The 21,546-nt window shown below is 38.2% G+C and overlaps 1 protein-coding gene across 1 annotated transcript in view; it reads left to right on the top strand.

Moving 5' to 3' along the window:
* DLGAP2 (DLG associated protein 2) overlaps positions 1 to 21,546 on the top strand; it is a 325,523-nt gene that overhangs the window by 154,253 nt on the left and 149,724 nt on the right. Inside the window, 1 exon segment of the mRNA XM_075706970.1 lies at positions 7,306 to 7,338. Coding sequence (XP_075563085.1) covers positions 7,306 to 7,338 — 33 coding nt within the window.

The raw sequence follows: 21,546 nt of genomic DNA, 5'->3' as shown, positions 1-21,546 counted from the left end.
ACTGACTTCAGCATGCAACAGTCCAACACTGCACACCACCTCTCCTGCTCTGAAAGACTGTGATGACAGATGGAACCCAAAGTCATGGGCTAAATGAACTCAATGGACATTTTAGAGGGATGGGCCATAGACGAAGGGAATGATATCTGTGTGTATATCAAGATAGGGAAAGCGGTGGTGATTAATTAGAACACATTGGAAAGGGGAGGGCCTGTGCATGACGTAGATGGTATAGAATAAGGGGTGGATACTGTCCTGGTTTCGGCTGGGATAGAGTTAATTTTCTTCCTAGCAGCAGGCATAGTGCTGTGTTTTGGATTTAGTAGGAGAAGAATGTTGATAACATGCTGATGTTTTTAGTTGTTGCTGAGTACTGCTTATGCTAGTCAAGGACTTTTTCAGCTTCCCATGCTCTGCCAGGCGCACAAGAAACTGGGAGGGGGCACAGCCAGAAGAGTTGATCCAAACTGACCAAAGGGCTATTCCATACCATATGACGTCATGCTCAGTATATAAACTGGGGGGGGGGGGGGGTGGCCAGGGAGCAGCGATCGCTGCTCGGGAACTGTCTGGGTATCGGTCAGCGGGTGGTGAGCAATTGCATTGTGCATCACTTGCTTCGTGTATCATTATTATTATTATCATTATTATACTGTTACTATTAGCATTACTATTTTACTTTATTTCAATTATTAAACTGTTCTTATCTCAACCCAGGAGTGTTTCTCACTCTTACTCCTCCGATTCTCTCCCCCATCCCATCGGGGTAGGGGGAGTGAGCGAGCGGCTGCGTGGTGCTGAGTTGCTGGCTGGGGCTAAACCATGACAGTTCTTCTGCTAAAGCATATTGCATAGCAGAGGAGAGGCTGCATTGCATAAAAGTGCCTTCAGTGTGAGCTTGTGCCAGTGATTTCTATAGGTACCTAGGTGTATGTATGGAGAAATTTATGAGGATACAGCTGGCTGCAGAGAGCAGCATGCAGCAGTCTCCCAGGCACTGATAAGCTCCTGAGATTGGCAGTCTGCTGGCTCTGCAAGAACTGATAAACCTGGGGCACCAAAAGTTGGCCGCACCTGGCCACCTGCCCACACTGGCTTCAACAGCCAGTTGTGTAAATGGGACCACATTCTTAGAGGGTGCAGCTGCTACATGTGGCCAGGCTGCAGGATTACATATACACCTGATGAGAAGAAGGACCCTTTGAGGGACTTTCTGGACACCCACCTAAGAGCCCCTGTGTGCTGTTAGGACCCTGCACCTCTGCACAAACAGCTGGGGTTGGTCTCCCAGCCAGGCACTAGTGGGTAAGTGTGAGCGGGTGTGCAAGTGCAAGAGTGAGCTGTGTGAGCAAAGACATTCATGGGCAGTGTGAATGGTTACCGGCTATTAATAGTAACAGATGGATTCTATTAGTAAGAGCAGCCTTACTAATGAAAGCTCTCCTAATCAATATTTTTTGTGATCTGTCTCCCTCAATTCAATCCCTTCATCAGGAAAAATGCATTTCTTTCTCCTGGTCTGTCAACTCTGCAGCCATATGCAGCCCTTGGGTTGTCCAACAGTTGGTATTATCTCACAGAATCACAGAATATTTGAGGTGGAAAGGGACCTCTGGAGGTCATCTGGTCCAACCCCCCTGCTCAAACAGGGCCACCTAGAGCAGGGTGCTCCAGGACCATGTCCAGATGGCTTTTGAATATCTCCAGGGAACAAAACTCCACAACCTCCCTGGGCAACCTGTGCTAGTGCTTGGCCACCCTCACAGTAAGAAAAAAACCTGTTTCCTGGTGTTCAGACAGAGCCTTCTCTGTTTCAGTTTGTGCCCATTGTCCAAGTTCTTGCCAGAATAACATCAAATCAGAAGGCAAAATATAAGGCTGCAAGCATCATCCTGTATAATTGTCCTATGATTTTAAGGGAGTGGAGAAAATGACTAGTGAGTTTTTGCACTAGAAGCTGACAGGACAAAGTTTATTTTTGTCTAGGACTTATTTTAACTAGCCATTTCAGAGACCTGAGGCTATCAGATTTACCAACCACAAGACAGCTAATATTCCATGCCTAAATCATTCCCATATTATTCTTGTGGGTGTCTCAGATCCACATCCATGTATGTAGATTATTTTCCTAGAAGATATTCTTGTGGTGAGATTCAGCTCCAAATACCTACACTATAGGTTATGTAGGGAGCTGTCTAAGCTCCCACTGTAGTTGTTAGAGATCTTGTCAGTGGAAAGAGCTGTCATAACTATTCATCTGACCAAGTGTGAGTTCTACTTTTTGATGTATTTAATTGACTCAATTTCAAGTACTTCTTCATTGGAGCTAATGGAAGCTCAGGCACCTTGCTCACATATAGACACCTCTACCGAAGAAAAGTAAATTTGAATGTTACTCTTCATGATATCACTGAAAAGAAAGCTGGCAAAATGAAACCCTGGTTAACACTGTAGATGTGACCTACCTGTCTCAATATGGTGTGATTTTTTTATCAGTAGATTGATAGTATCAAGTTGAATCAGAGAAATAAATAGGTTTTGTAATGTCTTACTGTTAAGTCTTCAAAGCTAGCTGTTCAGCTATTTTCTTCTTTTTGAATTATCTCCAAGAGTAAAAATAAGTTCCAACAACCAGTGCAAGTGAGCGGTGGGTTTGTAAAATGGTGATTGTACTACTATGAATTCCTGAGTGCAACCTTTACACTAACTCTGTTTTGATTCTCATCAGGGAAATTCTCACAGAAAAAGTTTACATCCCCATTAAAATGATAATTGTGCTGTTAACAGGATTGGTGGCAAATGAAAGCAGTAATATATCAATGAAAATAAGAAAGAGCCTGAAAGCAGTTTTATTGCAGTATGTTAGGGGCACAGTGGCAGGATAATGATAAATAGTGCAGTCCCAAGTCTAGGCAACAGGACCGTAAAAGAGTTGCCTCTACTGCAAAAACAGCTTTTTAGTGACTGATGCACATAATTTCTGAAGCTGAAGGAAACTTTGCCCCTCTAGAGGCTAATGCAAAGAACTGCTTACCTAATTCTAGTTTAGCCTCTGGCTTTAGTTTTGGGTAGTACTAAATTAACCCCCAAATCTGGGTACAGCCAAGCTCACAATCCAAATCCAGTCCTAGGGGTTATATGCCAATAGTTTTCACTGACCTGATTGTCAAAGCCACAGTTGTAACTTCTGGATAATGCAAGGCATCTCAGATCTTCAGCCACTGCAGCTATATGTCAGCTCTTCACTTCCTTCTTTGTGACCAGCCTTTTTATTTCTCTTCTTTCATATTCCCAATTTTGTGAGGGGCTGAACCTCACTCCTCTCTTCTTGTTTAAAGAAGACATGAGCTTTGCAGAATTCATGGTCCAGGTGTTGTGCACATCCACAATGGCTCTTGAGGCCTGCTGCCCAGTTATGGGCTTTTAGTGAAATAAGATTGAGTCTAACTGTGGAAGTTTAGCAAAGCAGACACCCATTTCCTGCTGGCAATATGTATTAAACACTTAGAAGCAGGAAGAAATCTTGTGTTTTCAAAAGAGCATGATTTTGCATTCATTTAGCTTCTCCTAACCTTTCTAAGCAGGTATCAGCTTCCAGAGATGGTTTGGTATTTCATCATCTCACTGACAATGCCATGGGGAGCTCTTAATGTTAAATGACTTAAATGTGCTCTGTGCCTCAAGTATGTTTATCTGTGCACTGTAAAAATCATCCCTTCCATACGTTTGGCACTGGTACTCTGTCAACGCACGTCAGTGGCACCTATACCGTGCTTTGATATTTTACCATAAGCACAGCACTAGGCGTGCCATGCAAGTGGAAGTCAAAGGTTGTGTAGCGGATTGTGCAGCGTACACTGTTTTTGAAATAGGAGGAATAGGGCTCTGGAAGCCAGATATAGACAGGACTCCATCCTTGCCAATCAGTGCTAGGAAAAAACAGATAGCTTATTGGCATCAAAAGCTTGTACCATCTCCAACGTCTGTTTTGCACTGAGCTAATGAAATGAATGTGGCGTACCAAAGATACTGCCTGCTGAGAAGTACATCCCCTTTCCCTTTTTAAAAATCATGCTATGCAATATAACTGGAAGCCAGCTTTATCATCAAATCACTGGTTTTTTCTACTTAAATCAATGACTTACAGTATGAATCAGGTACGGTTTGCATGAATATAATTCATTGCTAAGTGCTGCTGTGGACATGCTAGTTATTTTGCCTTAAAAAGGGGGTGGAAATGTGTTTCATTTGTAGGTACTCCACTTTCATCTCACATTCCTGCTCTTTGCTTAGAAAGTCTTATGTATGAAAATAAAAGTGAATGGTGCCAAATCAGGGCAATTCATTAAATAAATGGAATGGAGGAAAATTGGATTCCACCTGACCAGGCTTACTTAATTGAAAATCAGTCCAAGAAACTGCAAAGTCTTCTGAACAATAACAGGAAATGTTGATTTTTCTCTTGCCCTTGGAGTCCATAGAAGAATAGAAGAAATCTTATGGCAGAGACTGAATACCTTGGTTGTTTCAGTCACAGCAAAGGTTTTGTTCCATTATAACTGCAGTAATTGCATGTATTGAAGTCTAGCAGGGAAATGCTGAACACTGTATTTATCTTTATATGGGAAACTTTACATTGCCTGCCTATGCGGTGTCAGCTCATATCATTCTTTGTGAAACGTAATGATGGAATTGGGGCATATGGATCATGATTTGTGGGTTCAATATGCCATAAACTCTTCTGATTTCAGCTAGCAAAATAGGTCTGATTTTATTTAACAGTTCACACAGGACACGTGCTCGGGTGACAAACTGCCTTGTTTTCAGTTAGTGTAGGTCGACTTGTAAGAAAATAAACACATCCACAATTTGCATCATTAGCTTAACATGGAGTATTACAAACTAGTGCTGTTTTATGCTGGCACAAGTGCCTAATTAATTTACATTAAGTGATCTGCATTAGTTTCAGAATAGCATTTTTACAGTGATTTCTGCTGCAAGTCACTATATGTACATGCACTTTTCAGAAACAAGTCCCACTTTTTTGGTTTGGGTTGGTTTTTTTTCTTTTAAATCCCAGTGTCTGAGTAGATATGTTTCCATGGCTATAGGAAGAAGATTTTTTTTTCCTGTTCTTTTTCTTGGATTTTAAGGTTTTGCATCAGGATACTTTGATCACTAAAATGACATAGAACAGATGTTTTCAAACACATTAGCACTGTGGCAGGATGTGCAGCCACAGCATGTGCGCATTGACATCAGTTTGGGCAATTCAAGTATTACACCTTTTTTTGGGATGATCCAGACTTGCATGGTGGCTGCACCCAGTCTCTGTGCTTTCAGAGAGCAGTCACTGCATAGCTAGATACTCCAGTTATGTATCATCTTTTTTTTGCTGGGGTTTTTATGGGATCCTAGGGGACAATAACATTCTTTCGTCTCTCAGGCTCTGGAAGGAAAAATGCTGAGATTAGTTTTTCTTTCTGCTGTAGTTTTTGATGAAGTTTGGTATGATAAAGCTTGAGACCCCACATACTGGAAGTGTTAGGTAATGCACTGTGTTCACTATCTTGGATGTTGGAAAGCAATTCTCTCTAGTACATTTATCACATTTCGCATTGTTTTTCTCCCGCGTTCACTTACAACATCAAGCACGTTCTCAGTCCTCAGGAAATTTCTCTCATTTAAACAGTTATAAATTATTAAAGCCAAGCACACTTTCCTTCTCTCTTCCAGTAGGAGAAGCTGTATATCCAGGAGTTCATTGGTAAATATTTTCCCAATAATTTTTAGAATCAGTTACTACATTACAAGAAGTTCAGGATTTCTGTGGCCTAAACCATTAACCTAGAATCTTGTATCTGTTGTTTGTTGCAATCAGGAAACAATTTTTTTTTTAAGATGAAGTAGTTTAAAAATGTTACTAGAAGTTTCTAATAAAGTGCCTAGATTGCCCAACTACCTTTTTCCAGGCACTGCTAATAAATACATTTGATTTCTATAAATGCCAAGTGAACTCACGTGTACATGTATTACGATAAATTGGTCAGCCACAATCTGCCTGTTGTGCTCTTCCAAGAGAACGTAGCTACTGCATCCTTCTGCCATCCCATTTGTGAGATGATGGGAAGGAGGACAGTCTGAGGGTCGCACATACTATCTTGGCGAGCTAATTGCGAACTGGTGGACTGCTCCTAGCAACGGGACTTGTCTCCCAAATGTACTCACATCACTGTCTTGCATGACAGAACACTACCTACGAAGGCTGTTTTTTTGGCTGTGTATGTCTCAGAACTAGTCTTACACCTTGACAATGCAATAGCAATCCTAGCTGATTTTGTGACCGTACTTTATCAGAGCTAACTACCCTTTTAGTTCTGGCTATTGATTTACAAGTGAATCTCTGAGTATAACTCCTCAAAGTTACTAAATATGTCTCTGTGAAGAACATGGAATTTCCAAAGCTGGGGCAAAGCACTTCAAAGACGAAATTCTGAATTCTGGTCCCAGTGCAAGTTGGGGAGGGGTCATTCTGGTGCCACTAGTGCCACTGGTGCACCTTCCTGCTCTCTCTTCAGATGGGATTCGACCAGTGAAGCCCTAATTTATGCTTTTCAGTGTCAGCAGGAATACTTCCATCTCTCTTCTCTTTTTTGAAAAACCTAATTTTTGAAAAAAATGTGAAAGAATGAACACTAGGATAGACAAAATTAGATCTCTTATTTGTTATGATCAAGAAAGAAAATATTTTTTAAATGGTATAATCTAAAAAGCATTCTGCAAATTTCTAATTATTATGGTTATGTACAACCTCAGAACAAATGCTTATACTCAAGATATAAGATTAATTATTATTATATATTTTAATACATACTGTATATTATAAAAATAATACATAAACATATATAATAAATAATAAATATATAATATAAATAAAATATAAAAATAATATATGAAATAATATAATAATTATATATAATAGATATAATAAATTTAAAAAATTGTAAAATTCCAATTTAATTGTGGTACATCTGTCTTAAACAGTAAAGTAAATTAGTTTCTCATATTGTTCAAGACTTTCATCTTTAGATCCTATTTTATAACTTTACAAAACTATGGAGAGGAAAAACTCCATAAGGTAATGCTAAGTGTTCAGTTTTCGCTTTTCATATATATATGATTAAAATTTGATGTTGGTGATAATGTGATATTTGGTGCCAGGTTTGGTTTTGATTTTTCTTTTTTTGTTTTTTTAAAGATATTAAATTAGTGTTAAAGATTACTTTTTCACTGTTTTAATTTCAGATTTGGATTCTCTAACAGGGCATGCATTTCCAGGTAAAGTGGACAGTTAGATTAGATTATGTTGTTTGTTTGTTTTATATTGAGTTTATTGAGTTTTCTTTTGGGGGTGGGTAAAATTTAATTGGTGTGCTTCTGACAGTATTTCATTACATGTCAAAATTGTACTGTTAGGATTTTCTTTAATTTCAGATAAATGAAGAGGAGGTAGCTATTACATGAACTAGTTGAAAGAATAGATTTGAAAATCTGCTTTAAATGTTAACTGTAGTATCTTTGTATTAAACAAACCAAGGGTGGAGAGGCATTAATCCAAAATACCAAATTTTAATGAAAAGATCTTAAGTTAATTCAAACTTGCACATGATTCTGTAAGGAAGAAAAAACCCACCTGGTAGTGTTTAAGGAAAGCTAAGATTCAAGAAATACAAGACTAAGTTTCCAGTTCTCTTACTAGAAATGTATAGGAAACAGATTTTGAACAGTAAGAACATCATTTTCAGCAGAGAATCAAGAAAAGATGAGAACACACTTATGTTAATTCTCTGAATTCTACTGCACACATCCATTATTTATGCTGCGTGGAAATTAACTTTAAATATAGTCCACTCAAAAATTTTAGACTCTTACAACTATAATTAATTCAAAGATTTTGGGTTGGGAATTTTTTAGCAGAAATACAAGAGCAGAGAATTTGATACTCAGTGATCACGGAAACTTCTGTGTTACTTGGGTAAAAATTTTGGCACAGGAGAAATATAAATGAGCATTCTGTGAGATAAGGTAAATATCTTCTCTGCTGCCAATGTGCAGACACTTCCTGTACTCAAAATTCTCTTGAGTAATCCTTCAAATGAACAGGTTGTGAAAAGTAAGGCATAATTTTTGTGTCCCAGAGAGGTTCAGTCAAAATTTGTGATTATATTTATCATTAGAACAATATTAGTCTTTATTATGAAATTGGCTTCTAATGTGTCTATTGCATAATATAATATTCCTCCTTCAGTTTTTGTTTAAACGAGTATTCTTTAAAAATCATGGGACAGTAGATTTATTTGAGGTTTTCCAAGCGTTCCTGCGTTGTGGGCATCAGGTATGCTGTAAGAATCTCAGTAGAACAAATGATCAAAAAAATGACAAGTTCATTATCATGAAATTTGTGTGCAGTGTGGAGCAGATCCAGGTACAGAGTCTGTCAGAGCTATTTGTACTCAAATACAGCAGCAGACCAAGTGATGTCTGTTTGAGAAATTAGAAGGCTGTAAGTGCAGATTTTGCCATTTTCATCCCGGATGAGGAGGCTTGTTCTGAGTAGTCTGGTTTGGTTTGAGCAAGGAATAATGTACTGCTTAATAGGGCCAACTTGTAAATCTGATCTTCACAATTGCTGTCAAATATATATGCATGTATCACAAAGATAGACAGTGAGACAAGCAGTATCGGTGGGTTTTTTTTTTTTTTTCCTCCTTTTTAAAAATTGTGTCTGCTTTTGGTTTCACATGAATATTTTGTGTTACTAGATAGTGCTATCATGGTGTGTCCCATTCTTACTTTGAAATATGACAATCTTAACATCGTGATAATGACCAATACTGACAACAGAGCCTTATATTAATATGTATGCTTCAGAATTATGGTAAGGAGAAACCATCCTTATTTGGCATGGAAAATATCCTGAATTGCAGGACAGGTGAATTATATGCCCGTGTTATATTCCAGGTGTGGCTGTGCACAACTCCATCGAATGGCCCATTATTTAGCACAGAAATATCTTTGAATCTAACTGACTGTCAAAGGGATATAGGAGAATAGTAGAGGTAGCTGAGAAGAATAAAAGCCTGGAAACATGGCCTTGACTTAAATAAGTCTTTATTTGGAGACTCACAGTATGGACATACCACTGTGCAGTTCACAGAAATCACTAGAGGAACCATTTCTCATTTTATGCTTTATTTGACAGAGTTGAGACATACTCTTTTCACACAAAATTGTAAAAGCAGTAGAATGTCCTGTCTTGTCTTCAGCTTTACTTGCATTTAATACTTAAGTCATGCCACTATTCTGCTAAAATAGTGCAGATTGTGTAGTTACAGATGTAGCTAAATGAAACACCAAAAGGGATGTTTGTTTATCTAGTTACACTGGAAAGCACAGGACACTAAATCCATCCTGATACCTGTGTGTAAACATGATAACTCTAGTTAGGCTGAAGCATGTTAATTTTCAGAAGACAGAAAAGATCAAGGTGTTACTTATGCTTCTTCAATATCAATTAGTTAATTAGATGAGATATGTCCAGATGATCTTAGTGTATTGACAGGTGATTTGGATCTTACGCTGAACAAACACAAACCAAACTCAAATAAGATTTCTATTTGTCTCACCTTGGGAATAGTGCTCCCTTTGAGCCAATCCAGCAAGATTCATTAACAAGACCTCTAAGGGTATGGTGATCCAATAGTTTTTCATTTGACCCTTTGCCAGTGCTCTGCAGCAGCAGAGCATAAAACAGCTCCTTTCCAAAAGTCACATAGCTGTGTTAGCGCAGTGCTGAGTGGGTGCTAATGCCAGGCCCTTAGCTGGGTGTGCAGATCAAACCTGGCTCTGCACTGACCTAATCACACAGTTCCCAGGTCAGAGGTGGTTTGCATCCAGGTGGCTTCAAATTCAAAAGGAGCTCGCACTAGGATATGATTGCTTGGTGAGTTTCAGGCTAAAAAAAAGTACTTTCCCTATCACCACCAGCCACTGCATCAGCTCCCCCTGTGTTTTCTGCAGATGTGGGCAATCTCTGCTACTTCAGAGAACCGATCAGGATATAAACCACACCAACGTATGTGTCTGTTTTTTTATGTGCAAGGAAAAAGAAATTCTTTATAACCCTTGCAGTTGATCAGCTGAAACCCTAAAGTATGAGATTTGATTATAGTCATTGTCTTAATGCAGAGCTGCAAGTGTTATGGGCATGTTGAGAACTTCCAGAAGCTGGATTAAAGCATCTCTTTTACAATGATATCTAATCTCATCCTAAAGCTCCAAGCAATGGCGAGTCCACCAGCTCCCCTGGTAAGCCGTTCCAATATTTAATTACCCTTAGTGCTAGGAAATTGCAATGTTGTGGAAAGGTTGAATTTGTCTAATTTCAGCTGCCAGTCTTCCTTTTGCTATGCCTTTGTCAAGAAGACTGAAAAGTCTCCCTTTTTCAGATATGTTTTCTGAACAAGTGTTTAAGAAAAACTGATTGTTTGCAGTGACCTGTTGAAAAGCCTGTGCACACAGAACCTTGTGCACCTTTTCGGGCTTTGCCACCTGGCCTAACGAAGTTATTGCCTTGATCTGCAAACCTTGCATCTTCCATATCTTTAGACTATCGCAATTTTAATGCCCCTATGACTACTAAAAATATATATATAGTAGTCAAGGCACGTTTCAACTTCTGTTCCGTTGAATTGGATATGTTGTACTCATTAAGGCTCACACTGTAAGACTGGTTTTCTGACAGCTGTCCTAGGAATTCTTTCCATTTTTTCAAAACCTGTGAGAGCTATAGAGAATATATTCATGTAGAAATTTTGTAAATGCTGTATATATAAGCAAAGTAATTTCTTATTTGTACATAACACCTCCTTTCTCACTCCCCCCTTTTAGGCATTTAGCTACAGTTCAGAATTGCCAGCTCAGGTTGCAGTGATTGTGTCAAACAATCCAAGTGGTGATCCCAAAATTTAGCTGATAGAATAGGAATGAATGGTTTTCCCCTAGTTTGATGTGACTAACGTGAGATTAGAGGTGGAAGAGAGTGCCTCTTATGGCAGCACATGAAATCTAGCTTCTTCCAATCTGCTCGTACCTGGGTGGGCACCTCGTTTTGGGTGATGATTATTCCAAAGAGGAAGGAGGATTAGCCAGCATGTGTCTCTAGGGAGCAGGATGAAAAAAAGGACAGAGACTTCAAAGCATGTAAGGATATGAAATTTCCTCTTAACTTTCAGGAGCCTGCTAAACAGAAAATGTGATGCAGGCAGTCCCTGTAACCAAACACTTCTGTTCAGTGTTCTTAACCAAGCTATTCTTATTTACTCAGATAACTACATTCCTTCATAATCCCACACGTGCCTTCATGGCAGAACTTTGAGAGATCTTGGTTCCAGGATTATGTTCTTCTGTCTGACTAATAAATGTGCCACAAAACTGGCTAGATTATAATGAATTTGGACCCTTCCCTGGGTCTTTGCCTCACAGAACAGAATATCCCATGCTGTAGGTCTAACCTAAGTCCTTTGTTTTAAAACATATTTTGGTGTCAGTAGCTTGTCCAAACTGTTGCAGTAGCTTGTCCAAAGCAATTATTTGCTTTCCTTATATTACTTTTTCCTGGTTAGCGAGGAAGAGATAGAGTTTTGGACTCTAATTCTTACTTGAAAGATAAATTATATATTTTGTATTACAATCTTTGGATAAATGCATAAAACTACAGTGAATATAAAGGCGAAACTGAGGGATCCTGGCTCCCAGGGGAATGTCCTTAGGAGTGGGCTGCTCGCTCAAGTTATGTCTGTAGCAGCATAGCTCTTGCATACTTTGCATTCCTTTTCCGTGCAATACTCCAGAGGTGGAGAATGGCTCTATCCTAGTTCATCTTGTAGACAGAGGCAGTAATGGTTGTTATTAAAAAAAAAAAAGGGGGGGGGGGGATGTTTGTTTCAGTTCTGTTGCTTTTGCATACTCAGCTGTGAACTCATGCCCTTGGAATTGCACAGGCACCAAAGTACTTTTTGCTACACTGAGTTATGCCCTGTTCAAACACATCCCTCAAACCGCGTCCTTATACCTAATATCTTGAATTAACTCACTTAGAAGATTAAGAATGTACCTTTAACACATAGGAGCTCCATGGAGAGGGTAGTTAATAGCACTTGTCTGCTTTGCTTTCCAATGGCTGTGAAGTATGCCTGTGAATTCCTAGTCTGGATCACATACTGTCTGTGAATTCCTATTCTGGATCACATATGTATTAATTAGGTGCCACCTGAGATAGGAATCTCGAGTACACAATCCAAATGCACCTTCTGCCTCTCTGTTGAATTTTCTTTTAATTCTGCTTTAGCATGGAGTGTTTTCTCCTCTCCTTACTAGCACTCCAAAGTATCCATACTCTTCAGTAAGATCCACAGGCATTGTTTTTCGTTATATTAATGATGAATACTGTTTTGTTGCAGTTCATCTAAATAGGCTTGAGGTTTTATGAAATACCTCAGGGACAAAGCTGTGGCTGGTTATTTATTCTAACAGTTCTTCATTGTGGGCGATGTAATGCTAGATTTCAACTTCAGAATGTTTCTTTTTTTGTTTCTGAAAGTCATTTAATAGTCTGGGGGAAAGACTGTTGTCTTCAGCACTGTCGGTAGACCTAAGATAGAGCTAAGTGAAACGAGCATTCTCAGGTCTTTGTATAATAGTTCAAGCTATGGTAGGAATTTGGCACGTGCAGTCCTCTGGGAAGTTTTTAGAGAAAAAGGGTCTCAAATGCTAATCAAATGTGAACACAAAATATCCATTCCAATTCCTGGGTGTATCTGATCAAGGTAGTTGCTTGGTGACCTGCTCATTTTCCAGAAGAAGTAACACTTTGTCTGTATAATGAGCATCATTTCACAGGTTAGTTAATAGCCTACTGAACTGTGCACTTTCCTATTCACAGATCTGCTAGGTCTAGAAGTTAAATGGACGTTTCATTCATCACACCAGTACTGGGGCTTTGTGGCTGAAATCAAAGTTTATCTGAAAGTGTCTGCTCAGCCATATTATTTGCAGTTACTGTAGCATTGAGTCAGAAGCACAGAAAGTCTCATCTTTATCCTTTTTCTCTGCCTTTGCCCAAAGCATATGTAAGGTTGGGTAGAATTTAATGAAGAATGGATGTTTTAGAACAAATAATGCTGAGCAGAATTTAGTCCAAGAGTATCAACAACAGAATATCAAAGTTCAATGTTATTTGATTAGAGTTGACAGATCTTTAAAGAACAAATTTGGAGAAATTATTATTTCACAGATGCTTTTGGCTAGCTATCCTCTTGATTTTACCCAGGGAAATGCCTGCCCAGTGAATTGAAGTCTGGCTAAATGATTTTTTTTCCTCTAACCTTTCTACTGGACTTTAGTGACATTATTTTTGATTTACACCGAGTTCAAAAGGAGCCAGATATTTCATCTTAGGCTGAATACAAGCTTGATTTAAAAAAAAAAAAAAAACAACCAGACCAAAACCAAAACAAACCCAAAAGAATAAAAATAAAATGAAAGACATCAAACCATGGGGTGAGGGGGAAGTAAGATGAGCTAGTAAACAAAAACAAAACAAAGTCACTCACAGTTGAGGTCCCTTTGTGCTTCCTGTTCTGTAAAATTCAATAGATAGAATCACAAGAAGGAATAAGCCTTCTTTCATCTATTACACTTCATCTGGTATGGGTCTTATCTGGCTTCATAACTTTTTTAGCTCTATTAAATTCTTACAGTTCTGTGTTTGCCCCTTGACTTTTTTGTCTGAAGTGAAAACTGTGAGGAGAAAGCTTGTGTGTACACTATACTTCTGTTGCCTTTAGAGTCTTGATTAGGATTTAACTGCGCATAGTCCTGCTGTTCAAAATATCAGGCTGCCAGATGAACCTGCAGGTAGAAAACTAAGCATTACGCATCAAAGTGAAAAGTCTGATATGTGAATTTGCACTGGGAGGGAAAGATTAAAGAATTATTTCAAATTGATTGGAATTTATTTTGTGAATTCTTTTATTTACAAGCTCTTTCAGGCTCTTGGTCTGAAACAGCTCATGAGTTTCCCATCTGGGTTGCTCTGGAGCCTGCCTCTTATGGGTGCTTGAGCAATGAGGACTGCACGTCACTGAGCAAACCTTTCTTGGGGTCGGGATGCAGATGCCACGTGCACTGGGGAAGCTGAGCTGGGGCATGCACAGCGTGGTGTTGTATCCCTGCTCCAGAGTGCAGACTCAGTCATGGAGTAACAAAGATGGGAAAACAGACAAAAATAAGTAATCATGCAGGAACTTGACAGTTGTGTCAATTGTGTCAATTGTCAAAAATTCCTGTATTTAAATATTTGTTTCTTTATCCTCAACTTCACCTGTTTATTTTCCACTTCAATGTATGCAAAGAAGAAAAATGAAAAGGATATGAACTTTTCTTGAAAATGAGGTCATTTCAGAATTAGAAGGAACTATATACTTCTTCTTTGAAATTAAGAGTTTCACAGAGACACGCGATGCTGGTGCTTTGCCACATGGGTTTATTTTACTTTTCAGGATTACTTGGTCTCGTTTCTTTGGTTCTTCACTATGATTTATAGTTGTTCAACAAGAGCTGTATAAATAGCTGTTCATATAGAGGTACAGGTACTACTAGTCATTCCTTAGCCATTTGTATAACAGTTATACAAAGTCTCAATGAGTTCTGCACAATTCTTGATCATGTTTAATATCAAGCTAAGGATTTAATTTTTAGTTGTGCTTTTAATTATTTTTTTTTATATTTTATTAATTATTGTTTTTAAGTGCTCTGGGATACTTTGTGTTAAGGGTACAGCATGAATCAGAGTAATTATATACCTCATTCATTACCACCAAACAGAATTGAAAGGAAATAAAATTAAAAAAAAAAAAAAAAAAAAAAAAAGACTTGGACTCTACTAGATACTGCAGAGCTACATGATGTATCTCTGATTTGCAAATACATGAATTCATGGCTCAATTCTTCTTTAATTAAACATTTCTTTTTAGAAAAATCTGAAACATAATTATTTGAGAGCTGCAAGGGCAACAGTAATTATGATATTGGGTTTGTCAAATTATCCTGAATGTTCTATTAAGGCAGCGATTTTTCTAAACTGTCATTCAGCTGTTCTTGCTCTACGTTTAGCCTGTGATGCTACTGAAAATTGTTTTGAACCTATTATGCTGCAGAACATATTAAATAGCCCCAGCACCTCATAATGCTAAGAGAAACAGGTCAAACGAAGACTCTGAAATGTTAAAGTCTCCTAAAAGAAATAGATTCAGATGTTTTAAACTAATTCTGTAGTCCACAAGAACTCATATGAAGAAGGTATTAAATGGGAATTATAGCCAAAGGCAAATCTTTAAGGAAGATAATTCAGATTTTGCATTGAAAAGAGGACAACTGTGTTGGCTCAAAGCATAAATTTGACATTAATCTGCCAAAGTGTGGAGTTTTTATAGATTCTGACATATCTATGAAGTATTCTGTATAGCTATTGAGCTTTCCATTGTAGTTACTATTAAAAGCCGTCTTGTTCTAATTTTGCACTAGATTCTACATTTCTTTGAAAATAAGCTGACTGTTTGCTCTATAATGCTGTCAGGAAGTAAAAAGAATTGTCTTAAGGTTGAGACAGAAGTCTGACAATCACAAGTTAAAGCTTGACTTCTTGCAAACTTTGCCTCGTCACTTAAAACCTGTCTCCTTTAATTTCCTCATTTTCATAACATGGATTAAATGTAGCCTTTTTCACAGCTAAATATCGAAAATGCTTTTAAATTTTCAGGTGGTAGCTGCTTAAAATAGACAAGTGTGAAACACTGCATTGGCAAGGTTTCTATTTACTGTGATTACATACTGTCCGATGCTACTCCTTAGTTACATGTTTAGGCCAGCTTGTAGCACCTGAAGGTTATACCTGGAATATTTTACAAAATAAGTAGTTTGCATTAGTACATATTTTTCTATAATATATATCTGTTTTCCAGGGCACAATGTGAATCATGACCATTATGATCCTCAGTGGCCACTTAAGTGATCAAGCAGGACTTCTTTATGAATTTTAGTTGTTTGTGTATGCAACAAGGAAGATTTTAAAATAATAGTTCTATATTGTCATTTTAAATGATTTTTTTAAATATTGCTTTCTCAAAGATTATTTTCCCTAAAACAATATCACCTCAGAATATTGCTTAAATTTTTAATTTTATTTTTTAAATTTATATTTTTTTAGTCCTTAAGGTTTTCACTTTTCTTGAAATGAACAGTCTCAGTTGTGAATTACAAAAGCTATGCCAAGGAGATGTTCAGATAACTCTCTAGAAGCCAACAAAATCTGCACAGAAGTTTAATGTATTGCATAGGTCACAAGTCAGGTATTTCATTGCTGTTACAAGATTTTTAACAAGAATAAATCATAGGACTATGTAGATGTATTTTTCTGAAAATATTGTATGATACTACTCAAAGTTAAAATGCCATACACAGTATTTACTATTTCAAAATAAACTTGATGATAGAATTTAAATTTTATTTTTAATATAGTTCTAGAAATGTTTCTTCATTCAGATCTCAGCCCAGGAAGTGATCATATAAGGATCAGAGATGATAGCAGCTAGTGTTTTCCATAGCTGTCTCTACCTCTGACTAAATATAGTTGCGATTCCTATAACCAGAAATTTTGTATGTGGTAGGATGAGACTAATCTATCAAGATCAGTGACTTGTGTATGTGTGTTTGATTTTTAATACAAGACTAAGCACTGCTAGTTAATAAGGAGATGACATTTTATAGTCCTGGTGGTTAACACTTAATCAATTTTTGCAGAAACAGGATATTTACTATTCTTTCTAATTTGGCAGACACACTCAACCTTTGTTGAGTTGAACTTAAAATTGCTGTGATGAAGTCTGCAAGAGGGGATTACAGAATTTGTCCTGTATGAGAATAAAGGCCAATGCACTATTTAAGTAGCATAACCCAATGCTCATTTATTGTGTATGTTCAACTGCAGGAAAAAAATACTGTTGTAATAATTACAGTTACAGGTGTAACTCTTTTTTTATATCAGTTGAACACTTAAGCCTTCGTCAAAGTGCTAGATCATACATACTTAGTTGCTATGAATGAAGTAATAGGCAGGTTCTGTGTATTTATTTGGATGGATGTAGAAATAGAGGATTATTCCTCTCTGTCATAGCATCTTTGTCTGGAAAAAGGCACGCATTGCTTTGTAGTTGGAAAAAAAACCAGCTAGCTGCCATGGTTACTTTTTACATGGTTTTTAGATGAGTGGCATATATTGCATCTCACACATTGATCCCTGAATTGCTGCTGTCAGATTTTCATGTTACCTACCCACAGGACAGGTGATTGTACTCCAGCACCACAGCTGCTTTTCCAACTACCTGTTCCTGTCTTTGGTGCATTGTTCAACTCACCAAAATGAGACAATACCTTTGAAGTCAGATAGACTATCTGCATCCTAATGTCATGCATAATTAATCCGTGGCTGTGAAGCTAACAGCTTAGTGTTTTTACCTTCCATACATTTGTTCAGAAAGGAAGACCTGTGAAGAGGTGAGTGCCTTAGGGTCCCTGTCAGGGGCTCAGCACAGCAGAACTTCAGAGGCAGAGCCAGCACTTCATTACGGAGTCTATCAAATGCAGTGGCCAATACAGCTTGCTTCCAAAAGCATCCGTTACACATGGACAGGTGGTGATTCACTTGCTGACATTGATTAGATCTCTCCTCCAGAAGGAATTCTTCCAGCCTCACTGAGAAAATAGTGTGAGACATTATTCTCTGCAAGGCAAGGATTGCAGGCTGGCAATCCTAAACTTCCAATAGATAGAAATTGATGGTGCTCCCCTTGATCTTTCCATTTAGACCACAGCTACTCAAGTGTGAAATTTCAGAGTACTTTTAGTGAGAATATTAGTTCTGGTGTCTCTTTAAGTTCTTATTTTAAAACTTAATCACAGACATTTTTTTAAAATTGAAAACTGTGGAGCCAGATGTTTTAAAAAAGCATTTTAAAATGATTCAGATTAATAACAAGATTCACAGAACCATTGGGGAAGCAAAAGACTTACGGCTATGGGAGTGTGTCAGCAGTGTGTTAAATTAGTAACTGTGTGTAGGCTCAATATGAGATTTAACAGGTGCCCCAGATATGTTGTGCTGACTCTCCTCATTGAAGTGAATCTTATTCTGGTAACTGAGGGGAGGAAGGAGAGAAAGCAGGAATCTGCCAGCAAAGAAGCAGCTTCTGCACATTCCAGAAAGAATCAGACTAACATAGAGGCAGGCCAGCTTCAGGTGCCTTTCACTGGATCTCCTGCACTGTAAGGAAAACTAAATTAGTACATGGTGGGTTGAGGATGGTAGAGAATCCCAAACACAGGTGAGAAGAGAAAGAAGCATTTTATTAGCCTGCACCTTAAATAAAAGCTATACCTTCCTCAACATGTTTCCCATGTTTTGTCTGTTTACCGTGTCAGAGTCTTAGAAGTACTTTTGTATTTTGTAAACTGCAATGACAATGAAGTCCCTAGAATGGAAATCAGCTATGTTAGCTAAATTATGTTGCCTGTTGCTATGGGAACAGTAGCTCACAAATTTTTATGTAAGTGCTTGAGCTACAATTCTTGTGACATCTTATTCTAATAAAGCAATGTTTGTATTTCATCCAGCATCAGGTTTTTGCTTTGTTTTAATGACAGTATTGGGCAGTAATTCCCAGGAGCAAATGCTGAAATAATACACTATTCCATAGAAATATCTTTCATAATCATTACCTGAGCAGTTTTCAAATTGCAGTATAATCAAGAAGATATCAACCTTTAAATCTGATTCATAACCCCATTGCCAATGGTTTAAATATGTATAGTTATGGAAAAATGCAAATCAGTCTAAGCAAACATTGTTTATTCTTAGTGTTGCAGTTAAGACTCTGCCTGCCTCCTTTCAGTATCCTCTTTACATCATTTTTTGTTGTAAGTTGAAAAGTAGCCAAAAATAATTAATAATAAAATAGGATTTGGAAGTGTAGTTCAAGCCTTCATGAGTTTTAACCAAAACCTGATTTCCTATTGTATTTTACAAAACATTCTCACTGAATCCAGCCAAACATTTGGTTTTTCCCTACAGAGAATTACCTGCATTCTCATAACACACTTTCCACACCATACAAGATGCACCCACTGGAACTGTTCATTTCTTACTCAATAAAAAAGTGCTATATTTGTCTCTCAATCACAAATTGGAATTTGAAACTCATCTTTTCTCCATGATATTATTTTATCAAATTATGTAGTTGCTAAATAAACAGAGGATTATCTACCTGTAAGAGACCAGAAACAAGCCAAGCAAAACATATTTTCCCTGGAACACTGTATTTATGTTAAGCATGTGATCTGAGTAAAATAGATAAATATTATGAGAAGAAAGCAATTCTGTGTGAATATGGAGATGCACTCACTAACACATTTAAGATATAAATATAGGAAGCGTTTTCCCCTTAAAAAGGATACTATTTTTCAGTCACTTTATAATGTAGAATAACCTTGTTAAACAAAGTGGCTGTCTTTTTTAAACTCTTAGCTTCCATTTGCCTCGATAATTTGTCTTCTAGGTTCAGTTGTATTGTCTTCACCTCAAAGAAATCCCAGAACAAGTGCATTCGTTGGGCAAGCATCCTCTGACACAAGACTTGCACAGTGTGCCGTCAAGCATTTTGTGGGTCATTGCTAGGATCTTTGTTACTGTGCCAGCAGAAAAGACAAGTAGCAATAAAAACTAGTTTTCCTTTCTCTTTTCTTTTATCAAACCTTCCTTTCCTCCTTGTAGGTGTAATTATCCAACCTCTCCTATTGTAGGACTGGCTCATCCCTTTTGTACACATCTGATGTGAATCCCATATGTACCAGTTCAGTGAACCATACTGCCCAGTGCCTGTGACTGCATCTGCCATAATAAACTGAAGTGGACCAAGGTCTGAGTCCCCTCACTGTATGTGGCCATCCACGTAGTTAAGTGCCAGTGCACTCCTTTTGCGTGTGCCTGGGCATGTTTCAAGAACTAAGTTGGCCATGCATCTTTCCCAAAAGACAGTTTTGATGTGGGCATCTTATTTGTGGAAGTTGAAGAGGGGGTGAAGTGATTTTAGTGGTACAAGCAAGAGTTGTGTAGTGTCAGCCTGCCTCAAGGCCAGCGCGATGGCCCAGGCCCATTTTATTGACAAATGTGTCGTGGTTTAACCCCAGCAAGCAACTAAGCACCACACAGCCACTCACTCACTCCCCCCTAGTGGGATGGGGGGAGAATCAGAAGAGTAAAAGTGAGAAAACTCATGGGTTGAGATAAAGACAGTTCAATAGGTAAAGCAAAAGCCGCACACACAATCAAAGCAAAATAAGGAATTCATTCGCTACTTCCCGTCGGCAGGCAGATGTTCAGCCATCTCCAGGAAAGCAGGGCTCCATCATGTGTAATAGTAATTTGGGAAGACAAACACCATCACTCTGAATGTCCCCCCCTTCCTTCTTCTTCCCCCAGCTTTATATGCTGAGCATGACGTCATATGGTATGGAATATCCCTTTGGTCAGCTGGGGTCAGCTGTCCCAGCTGTGTCCCCTCCCAGCTTCTTGTGCACCCCCAGCCTACTCGCTGGTGGGGTGGGGTGAGAAGCAGAAAAGGCCTTGACTCTGTGTAAGCACGGCTCAGTAAAAACAAAAACATCCCTGTATTATCAACACCACTTTCAGCACAAATCCAAACCAAAGCCCCATACTAGCTACTATGAAGAAAATTAACTCTATCCCAGCCCAAACCAGCACAACATGTAAACAGAGCCCATACAGATAGATAATCCTGAGCAACTGTCTGTACTTGTATGGAGACACTCTCTCATTCTGACTATTGCATTTCTTTCTTCTGTGCCCATCAGATAGCTGAGTTTTCCCTGTTAGAGCCTGCACAAAACTGTGGGGCAGTTCTTCCCCTGGTATACGTTACTGTAGTGCCTTTGAAGTTAATTGAGCCATGACAGTTTACAGTGACTAAAAAAGGGATACACTGCTCTGCTATTTCTCTCCCCCATGCACCAGGAGGATAACCCTATTCATCCTCACTCTCTCATACCTTTGGAGCTTTCTGGAGTTATATTCAAGATCTAACTAAGAATACCCTGATATATTTTTAAAAGAAAAGCTTTAAAGCCCTTCCTGCATGATCTCATAAACAACTTTCCTTGCATGATCTGATTCCTTTCCATTAAATAAGTTTTGACACCAGGAACTTTTCTGCAACTGCATCTATTTTCTGGTCATTTCTGGAGTCTTTCTGTTCTGGCTGATCTTTGTGTTATCCACTGGTGTCACTTAAGATGAGGAATAAATTTCATTCTTTAAAACAAACCCAGTTATTGTTCCAGTTAGGAAAGTGGCAG

The sequence above is a fragment of the Pelecanus crispus genome, chromosome 3 (genome assembly GCF_030463565.1).
Source record: "Pelecanus crispus isolate bPelCri1 chromosome 3, bPelCri1.pri, whole genome shotgun sequence".
In the NCBI taxonomy this organism is placed as follows: domain Eukaryota; kingdom Metazoa; phylum Chordata; class Aves; order Pelecaniformes; family Pelecanidae; genus Pelecanus; species Pelecanus crispus.
The sequence above is the reverse complement of the archived record's forward strand: the minus strand, read 5'-3'. Positions and strand labels throughout refer to the sequence as shown.